Genomic DNA, 10,551 nt, shown 5'->3' with positions numbered 1-10,551 from the left:
TCATCCCAACCTATTTGTCATCTGTGTTCCTCTCAAAATCCTCCAGCACAACAACTAGGTTATAGTATTGACAGTTTGGCCATTGGTGACACTGGTGACCACAACTGTGTTTCTACTTATGGCAAAAGGGGGGAAGGAGCAAAAATATTTCCTGTGTTGACACTAGATAAGTTGCCAACTAATACTACACCAGAAAATTAGCAAGTCTTCCAAGAACTTTCCAACAACAACGTTTGCTCTAAACATCTGTGGAGTTTATCTGATTATGCGATATGGAGATCACCTTGTTTTTATGACCTGGCATTTCTCAGGGAGAAAAAAAAAAGAAAAACAAGTCTGTTAGTGCTGGTTGATAATTCCTGAATGGCATGCCTCACATGCTTTAGTCATGTGTTGTCAACAGTAATTTACTACACTATGTTGTGACAGAGAACAGAAAACCCTTAAGAATGTCTAATTATCCCTAAATATTGCGGTTGATGCTACAATTTAGCTTCTTAAAATAGTCATAGCAGAAGCAGACACGACACCACAAACATGGGTCTGTTGTGCTGTTATGACTATACACTTGGTTCAAGCACGCCTCGTTCCAAAGTAAATGTTGACATGCACTTCAAACGACCCACAATCTGCATTTACGCACTCGAACAACTGGGCATGGCCTGGGTCACAGCTGTTTTCGAGTTGAATAATTAATATCAAAACAACTGTGAAATATTAACTTCATTGAGGTCAATGGAGCATATATATACCTCGCAGTTCTCAGTAGATGTACGAACCTCACAGAAATCCAAGAATTGCTCCAATTAAAAAGGAAACAAAGTGTCACCGGATTGTCTTACTGCATTTCTGAGATGAACGGATTATCTCTCTGCATTACGTGGGTCGTAGCGCTTCTTGCTTTTGCTACACCTGCGGTGACCTCTCCAGCCGTTGGGCCAGAACCTATCCGCTGCGCACCTTGCACTCCAGAGCAACTGAGCCTTTGTCCGGCAGTGCCTGCAAACTGCAGAGAAGTGCTCAGGGAACCCGGCTGCGGATGCTGCTTCGCCTGCGCTCTGGACAGGGGAGAATCCTGCGGCGTGTACACGGCATCCTGCGCCACCGGCCTTCGTTGCACTCCCAGACCCGGAGACCCAAGACCTCTCCACTCACTAACCAGGGGACACGGCGTCTGCATCGAGTCGGATGAGGGTGAAGGTGCGACTGTCTTTACTCCCCCTAGGACCTTATGATAATATTAACATAATTTTCTATATTTATAATGACCTAAAAGTGTTTAAAAAATAATAGTGCTTTTTTTTTTTTTTTTTTACTTCAGGTGATGTTACAGACCATGAATCTCTGCACCATTACCTGGGGCTGAATAAACCTCTGGACGCACCGGAGGCCCAGGCAAGCTTGAAGGCAAAAGTGAACGCTATCCGAAGCAAACTCGTGCAGCAGGTAATTGTGAACCTTTAGCATTCTCGTTCTTGTAACTTGAGTAGCATTTGGTATTATGTATCCAGATAGGACATCCTCTTCGAACTTGTTTCCTCAAGGGGGAGCTGTTGCTATTTTAAGCTATAGCGTTTACTGTCGATGGCATTTTGAGGTTGTTTTTTTTTTTAGATTTTCTAAATCATCATACCCAATTTGCAAGTGTCATTGAGTAGGCCTAATATTACAATAGTGTGTGTGGTCCGAATTAGCCACCAATAATATACGTTTCTTTATGGGCCCAAGGGCCCAAATTAGGCCTAATATGTCCAGGTGCTTTTGGCCCTTGTTTAACGGTTAACCCATGCAATGCCATTTATAGGGGCCATGCCATACGGAACTTCATGGAGCCTTGGATATGATTGCCACTTCTCAGCAGCAACTGGGAGAGAAATTCACAAGCTTCTACCTCCCCAACTGCGACAAGCATGGCTTTTACAAAGCCAAACAGGTAAGAACTGAAATCAAACGTTTGGACTAATAATGATAATAATAATAATAGTAATAAGAATAATAATAATAATTTAAGATTAAGAAAGAAAAATATTATATCTGTTCAGCTGTTATTTTTGCATGTCAAACTAACCTGACCTCTGCCTTCGCACAGTGTGAAACGTCGCTAGTGGGACAGCCTGCTCGCTGCTGGTGTGTGTCCTCCTGGAACGGCAAACAAATTCTGGGATCCGGCGATATCTCTGGAGATGCTCAGTGTCACCAGGAGGTCACCCATTAAAGATAGCCAGAGAAGACACACACACACACACACACACACACACACACACACACACACACACACACACACACACACACACACACACACACACACACACACACGCATGCACACACACATGCATGCACAGCACACACACACACACTTGTAACTGCTGGCAACTTCCACTACCTATTTATATACTCACATAATATTAAGCCTTATTTATTCCAAATGTGTATGTGGAATGTAATGTACCAGGCACTGGTGATTTTTTTGCTGTCTATTTATATGTTAACGTATTTTATTGTTAAAAAAGGAAAAACACTGTATGTATTTGTTTCTGACTAAACAACTCCATGTACGAAGACCACACACACCTCAAGGTCCTTGGGATCTGGTTCAGATTCAGTCAAATGTTGGATACTTGCACTGTGGAGCTTTCCAATTACTACAGGTCTGGGCCTAAATGTATATTTTATCAAAAACGTTTTTGTGTGTGTGTGTGTGTGGTAATGTCTTATCATATTTCATGTTGTTTGTGTTTTCACTTTTTTTTCTTTCTGGGAAATACTGCAAAGCTACAAATGACAACCTAAGAATTGTGTCAGTCATATGTCTGTCCCATAACATTGCATGCTGTGGGTACTCCGACTAAATGTTACAGCATGTTGAAAAGTGCTGGATGCAACATGCAAATGAGCAGCTACCTCCATACTCTCTCTCTCTCTCTCTCTCTCTCTCTCTCTCTCTCTCTCTCTCTCTCTCTCTCTCTCTCTCTCTCTCTCTCTCTCTTTCTCTCTCTCTCCACATATCTTGGTCCTCGTTTTCTGATAGTTTGCTTCACCACTGCTCCACTGGGTGTTGGACTAAACAGAACAGCTGCTAGTGTACTTTGACATGGGTGCCCTTTCCGAGGACTTTGTCCCGGGCCCAACCAAAGCTGTCAGCGGCACTGCTTTGTGTATGTCCATGTTGCTGCTGTTGGTCTGTAGTCTTGGAATTGAATGCCTCTCCTCATACAAATGAATGCTGCTACAATTACGTGTCTTTGGTTATTCTGTTGTTGGTCTTCGGGGACCAATTGTTCAATCCACTTAAATATAACAAAATGTCATATTGTACTGGCGTAATAATGCAGTCCTGATTGCAGTAATGACATGCAATGTTCTATATCAATAAACTTGCTGTCTGTTATAACAAAACGACACCACTGGTTTCTGTGTGTTTCCTGCAAAATCTGTGTTTTACGGTTTTCCTTTCTCTGCCCACACCAATTCTAAACCCTTATGGTTGTGGAAGGACAGCCTCTGTATTGGTGCTGTAAGGGGGGTGCATGTGCTCATGTCATGACAGTGAAGACAGCATTCACATTTGTCTATAGCACCAATGAGACTTAGGGATGGTGTGTGTGTGTGTAGTAGTCGCCTACCAAGTTACCATTTATTTATTTGACCTTTATTTAACCAAGAAGGCCCCGTTGAGGTGTAAAACCTCTTCCAGAGAGTCCAGGCCAAGGTACCATAACTTTTAACACAAACAAGGAGACACATACACAAGGCTTACAGACAAACAATGGAACCACATGCAAAGGGGTCAGTTGTCCCGGGCCCAGGGAAAAGGGGCCCCAGAATTGTGTCCTTATTACATTAGATGTTTTGGCTTGGGGGCCCTTTGAGTTGATTTTGTCCCAGGCCCTGCAAAAGCTGTCAGCGGCCTTGCTGAGTCACACCAGTATTGAACCTTGTCCTCTACTAAAGTCGAACTAGTATTATCAACAGGTACACATTGGGTTCTCCCAGATAGATAGTTTAAAAACAGTGTTGTGTCACGGAAACCAATATGTTGAAGACGTTGCAAAAGAAGACTGTGACTCACACAATCAAAAGCCTTAGAAAGGTCAACAAACAGAGCCGCACAGGACTTCTTATTATCCAAAGCAGAGATTGTCATTGGTAGCTAAAGCAGTGGCGTTAATAACAGCTGATTTACATTTTTAAATCAACAAAAACTAAAACAAAATAAGCAGCCTGAAGGGACGTTTAGTTGAAACCTAAGGATGTTTAGTTCAAATTTAAGGACGATTCGTAGGTCTTTGTGGTAGACGGAACGTCCTCGACGAAAGATCCCATGTTTTATACGAATGGTCCCCTCGGAACAATTCATTACGAAACAACCTGTACCCAGTGATTGTGTGGGTGTTAAAATTTCTATTCACAGACAAACAATGTTTTACCTGCTAGTCTACAAGAGACTGAAATACTTAAGCCGTTATTGACCATCTAGAAATGGGCCGATAGTTAGTTGTCTGTCTGGTATTGATTGAGGGATCACCGCCTTTCAACAGTAGAAGAACCATGGCTGACTTACAAGATGACCAAGAGATGCAACGAGCAACAATTTGGTCCATGATGTCATAATTGCTGTCAATGACTCTTACCAGAAATGAGACCTCTGACACTATGCACATTTGACCCAACCCCCTCAGAACTACCCCCCCCACACATACATACACACACACACACACACAAACAAACACAAACACACACAGCCAAATAGAAAGACTTACATTTGTATGCTCACATAATCTTTCCAAATTGATCAGACTGTGGCCAAAATTTGATGCTAATGTCAACAATCAAAATCAGTTTATTATTTTTGAATTAAAAAATACATAAATGAAAAGCTTCCTCCAACATCAACATGTTTCAGTATCTGAGTTACCTCCTCTGTATCTGAGGAGGAGGCATTGGGCAGAGACACTCAAACGTTTAAAGCATACTGGTCTTATAGAGGCCCTGCTGAAGACCAAAGAAGATAAACTTTGAGAGCAGCTGGGGAAAAGTGAATAGACGGTTGTCATTCGACCTACGAAAACAACAACAACATAGAAGAGAAAAGAAGAAAAAACACCAAAGTAGATGACTGGCTATGCACACATTGAGAGGACCACACACACACACCTCTGTTTTGAACTTACAGTTTCCATGTACAATTTCCACTATGATGATAGAACATGTGCACGAGAAAGACAACCGAAAGCTCTATGTAGGACATGCATGGCATACCTCTCTGCAATAACAAACCCTCGCAGGAATGTTTGGTGAGCCATCCGTACATGGTGCAAAAAGATACCAGCTTATTATTATTGTTTACCACAGAAGTGATGATGTGCAAAGCAGCCCAAGTATGTCCATGTGACAAGAGTATGACAAGTGACTCCCTGACACACTAGTGCATTTAACCTTTAAGGGTGTACGTTTTTGAACATTCCGTAGAAGAATGCGGTGTACAACAATGCAAGATTCTAAAATTCCGCATTATATTCAATGGAGCGCAACATTCTTTAGAACTTTCCTCTATCCAAGATTCCCTTCACACCAATGTGACAGTATATACATCCTTGAATGAACAGTTGTGTCATCCATGTTGTATGATTCTGGCCCACTGACGCAGCCTTTCCTGCTAAGAATTATTCTATAATAATTCTAAAAATTAAATACTGACATCGCAGGGGCATTAACACGGAGAGACCAACCCCGGCAGGCAACAGTTTGCTCATGGACCCTCCATACGCCGTGTAGTGGTTTTTGGTGTAGCTCTTGTAACGTTTTCATCTGTGGGTGGATGTTGATCAGGAGAGCTTCACCTCTCTCACACGAGCATACTCAGCAATCCCCCTCCCCGCTTGCTGTGCAGAGAGTAGTCTGTGCCAACGCCCACTGTGTTAACACGGCACCAGAGTACTCTTTCCCATGGCTCCTCAACATATGCCTGTTCACAATAGGTAGTGACAATAATACACCTATATATACACACATGTACATATAAATACACATCTATGCGTAATCTGAACGATTCTAGCGGCACCCCTGCCCTGCTCCTGACGCCCCGCAGTCCGAGGGGGTCAGTTGTGGGACATAGCTTTTCGGGTGTCCGTGTCAGCATGTCATGCTCCTACTGTCTCAGTCACAAAGCTCAGCTTAGATTGGCAGGATTGGAAAAGAGAGGAAGGATTTCCACAAGTGTCAGACGGCAAGCTCTTCCAAAAAATAGAAGTCTGTGAGTGTGCACCCAGAGCCAGGGGGTTGGGCCTGACTCTCCCTCTGAACGTCTTCTGTCTCTTGTGGTCTTCACCCTCCCCCCTTCCCTTCCCAAAAAGTCTCTCTTTCTTTCTCTCTCTCTCTCTCTCTCTCTCTCTCTCTCTCTCTCTCTCTCTCTCTCTATCTCTCTCTCTCTCTTTCTCTTTGTCTCTCTCGTCCTCTCACAAACTGTGTCTATTGGTTGTCCAAGTTGTAACAGTGGGTGTCTCCTTTCTCCTTCCCCTTGTAACCTGGCAGTGGCTGTCCATATTTGTCAACGCACCAGCAGAATCCACGCTTTCGTCCATTGGAGGGGCGGCACTGTGGAGAACAAATGGGAGAGAAAAAAAATATTATTATGGATGTCACAGATATGATCAAGCTGCTAGCTTGCACTTTTTTAAAAAAAATTGTGTGCATTTAATTGAATCAGCAATAAAAATCAGTCAGCAGTCTTGTTCTTCGGTCTTGTTTTTGTGCGGAAAAACAACCTAGACTGAGACATTCTTTCATTGTCCTGCTTGGGTATAGTGTACTTGTCAAAGCCTGCAGGTGAGATGTATATTTTGAGGGAGGCAATCATTCTAGCCATGAAAACCCGGCATGCGAGTGTGTATGCATGTGTCTCTGTGCACACGTGTCTGCATGTGTGTTTGTCTGTGCATGTGTGTGTGTGTGTGTGTGCCTGGGGTGAGAGAGAGAGGGAGAGAGAGAGGGAGAGAGAGAGAGAGAGAGAGAGAGAGAGAGAGAGAGAGAGAGAGAGACCACACCACACACGGGCCAACACAAGCAGCCAGAAAATCAGGGTCAACATCATTTGTCTGCCCCCTCACCCGCGCACACTAGCGCACCGTCAGCAGCAGCAGCCACCGCCGCGTTGCTGCTGCTGCACAGGTATTTTCAGACAGTGTTTTATGATCAACTTCCTGTTACCAATCCGCACAGCATGCGCTGAAAAAGGTAAACAGAGAGCTGCTAAAATATTTGCTTAGGCCCGTTTGCGAACAAGCGAGCGCCAGCGCTCTATTTTCAGAAGCCGCTGGCCAGTACAAATCATCTGTTGCTGATTATACCCCATGGCCCTCAAATTATGGGTGCAACAAATGGCTTACAGAGTACTGTGCATTCCCCCCCCCCCACACACACCCCCCCCACACACACACACCCCTCCTCGCTCCTTGCTCCCCCCTCCCCCCTCGAGGGCTGCTATTTTACTGCCAATTTTACTAAAGGTCATAGTCCTCCCCAGTAAAACATCCTAGCCCTGGCCAGCCTCTCTCTGGTGTGCAGGAGGCAGGAGGAGTGTTCCTCTCTCCAGCATGGCCAGCTCTGTGCTGTGCTGTGGCAGTGGCAGTGGCAGTGGCAGTGGAAAGGTCTTGGGCAATCGTTCATCGTCCCATCCTGTCAGAGGTTATGGTGCTTTCGTAGAAAAACAGCCACTTGAGAGGAGGACAAGTGGAGGGCAAAGGTACATGTTGAAAAAGGAGGAGGGGAAAAAAATGTCAAAAAACAAAACAAGGACACTAAACCTGTTTAGTACCCACTTACGCTTACTTTTAACTTTCACCTTTTTTTTTGCTCCCTTGAGCATACTAGAGCTTCGTATGCTTTACCTCCACGAAGCTGAGGAGGCATACGTGGAAGTGAAAACACTGCCTCGACCCGCAACACGGCACAGCAAATAATTCAGATGTGTTTTCACAGCACAGACCGGTCACCTGCAAATTATTGTTCTACGGTTCCCTTACACGCATGATTCCATGCATTTATTTCAATGTAAGTAAAGGATACAAACAAAGACATGTACAGTGCCTCCAAGGCTGTAATCTGTTCTCCAGGCATTTTGCTGACTGGACTCACTGAACTCAATGCGATGACAGGTGGTTACTGGTTGATTAGTGGCAAAAGATGGTGAAGTTGTACTGTATATCTTAACATGTTTGCCAGCTGTGAAACACAGACTATAAAAAGTTCTATGAGATGAACAATACATTCACTTCACCACTACCATTTACATCCACCACCTTTACTACTATGTCTTTATATACCGTGTGTGTGTATGTGTGTGTGTGTGTGTGTTTGTGTGTGTGTGTGTGAATACATCTTAACTATTTTTTATAAAGGGGGGGGTTGTCATTCCAACCCCTCTGAACTACAGTATTCGGCTGCTAATTACGCTGGAGCATCACTGAACAGCATATATACTACACCATGTGGTCTAAATATTGGAACCATGTACAGCCTAATGAAAGCCTGGTCTAAAACATCCTTGCGCTGAGAGCAAATAAATAACCTGCCAATGTAAACTATATAGGACTGGGGTGGTACGGTACGGTGGAGGAACACAAGGTATAATGTTCGGTATCCCTAAACTGCCCTGGAGGTCCACGATGACTCCATATCACTGCATCAGATATATATATATAAAAGCCTATATTTAACAGGATGTAATGCATAATAAAAGTCAGAATTTCAAATAAAAACGTCCTGCAAAGAGGAACATAATCACTTTGCCATTTTGGATAATTGAATCAGAACCCCGGCCTCCATTAATGAACAATGCATACATTTACCGCTAATGGCTACAACATCTCCGAAATAATTGAACGTAAAAGCCATGACAACCACAAAAGTAAACACCCCAACATAAAATGACCACCACTCCCTCAAGTACAATGTTTTTTTTTTTCGTTTTTTTTTTTACTTCTAATATAAAATCACCGTGGTAATAAAACATGGGAAGATAATGAGCCTCCCCAATGGTGGCCTGTTTTTAAAAATGATTGCAGGTCAACAAGAAGACAACCATTAGGCCGCGCCTGCCATGTTGTATAAATATTGCTCTGGCGTAGGGATGGCACAGGAGGGGAGTAACTGCCTCCATATGAGCCCGTTCCGGGCCCTCATTTATTAAAACCCGATTGTGGCCACACCGCACAGGCCTGGACGCCTCGGAGCGTCTATTTTCGGGGGCGCGCAATTATGGCGAGGGCGCTGCAGAGTCTGACGGCCACCTTGACGTCGGTCCCCCCAGCGCCGTCTGTGCAGTGCGTGCACGAGATGGAGAGAGAGAGAGAGAGAGAGAGGGAGAGGAAGAGAGATAGAGAGAGCGTGAGGTGGCGAAAGAGAGATGGAGACAGAAAGATGGAGAGAGGGAGGGAGGGAGGGAGAGACGCGACTGCCGCGTCAGCCATAGGCCTGGTTTTTGGGGCGTGTGGTTCTCCCGTCTATTAGGGACTGCCGGTAAGTTGCGCATGCGGGCCGCTCGTGACGCATCCGTGGTAGACTGGAGCTGGCAGGGATTCGTCATTCTCCGCCTGCCCGCCTAAGAATGGGGCTGCGCCTCACATCTGAGACCAGTTAAACAAGCTCAAGCGTCAGGCATTCGGGGCGCAAGAGGCGGTTGAGGAGTCAGGGCTGAAAAATGTGGGTGTTGTGCAAGGGCAGGCCATGATGCCGCCACAGTCCATAAGTCACCAGGCCACTCGCTGTGGCCTTGGTTTGTTGTTGCTCGTGGATTATATTTCATGTCTTGTTTATTCCTGCACAGATTTGTCCGTAATCCCCACCGAATCCAATATGGTAAAATAACAGGTGTCCTTGCAGGAAGACGAGGGCTGCCACTGGTTTTTATGAGTTTGTGATAGCGCATGCGTCCTGTGATAACAGCCGTTCAGCACCCTGGACAGGGATCGTGTCACCCAGTGGTTCCCAAACTTTTTCAGCGGGGACCCCCTCCTGGACTTGAGAATATTTTCGTGGCCCCACCTCCACCCACCATAATCTTAGCCTAGCAATAGATTTCTAGCAATATTAGCAGACAAACTATTAATGGAAAATCTAGCAATATTAATGGACAGCCATGGCCTAGTGGTTAGAGAGTTGGTCTTTCAATCTAGGGGTTGCCGGTTCGAATCCCCCTGACCTCTCCCTACATCTCCATCCATGGCTGAAGTGCCCTGAAGTACCCCACATTGCTCCAGGGACTGTAACCAATACCCTGAAAATTAATAGTTGTAAGTCACTTTGAATAAATGAAAGCGTCAGCTAAATGCAATGTAATGTAATAATGTAATGTAATATTAATGGACAAAAAAAATGCTAGATTGCTAGATTTTTCCAATGCTGGTTTGTCTGCTAATATTGCTAGAAATCCACAGGACAGCAAATGCATCTATAAGCCATACAAGTACATACGTACAAGTCCCTTTAGTCTGCAATCCCTCTTCAGTACCTCCACCACCCCCTAGGGCAGTGGTTCTCAACTGGAACAGTCTT

General features: G+C 44.6%; 2 protein-coding genes across 2 annotated transcripts in view; one reads left to right on the top strand and one right to left on the bottom strand.

Annotated features, from left to right (window-relative positions):
• The first annotated feature begins 778 nt into the window (after positions 1 to 778).
• On the top strand, positions 779 to 2,691 carry igfbp1b (insulin-like growth factor binding protein 1b). The gene is made up of 4 exons (XM_063220465.1): positions 779 to 1,200; positions 1,322 to 1,446; positions 1,805 to 1,933; positions 2,090 to 2,691. Exons 1-4 carry the CDS (start codon positions 855 to 857, stop codon positions 2,213 to 2,215), a joined length of 726 nt encoding a protein of 241 aa, XP_063076535.1. The 5' UTR covers positions 779 to 854; the 3' UTR covers positions 2,216 to 2,691.
• A 2,162-nt stretch (positions 2,692 to 4,853) lies between these two features.
• The window catches only part of LOC134466569 (insulin-like growth factor-binding protein 3), a 13,409-nt gene continuing 7,711 nt past the window's right edge, over positions 4,854 to 10,551 (bottom strand). Inside the window, exon 4 of the mRNA XM_063220464.1 lies at positions 4,854 to 6,594. Within this exon, the coding sequence (XP_063076534.1) occupies positions 6,469 to 6,594 (126 nt within the window). The 3' untranslated portion in view covers positions 4,854 to 6,468. The remainder of the gene's footprint in view (positions 6,595 to 10,551) is intronic.

This window comes from Engraulis encrasicolus, chromosome 16, assembly GCF_034702125.1.
Source record: "Engraulis encrasicolus isolate BLACKSEA-1 chromosome 16, IST_EnEncr_1.0, whole genome shotgun sequence".
In the NCBI taxonomy this organism is placed as follows: domain Eukaryota; kingdom Metazoa; phylum Chordata; class Actinopteri; order Clupeiformes; family Engraulidae; genus Engraulis; species Engraulis encrasicolus.
This window is presented reverse-complemented; position numbering and strand designations above follow the sequence as displayed.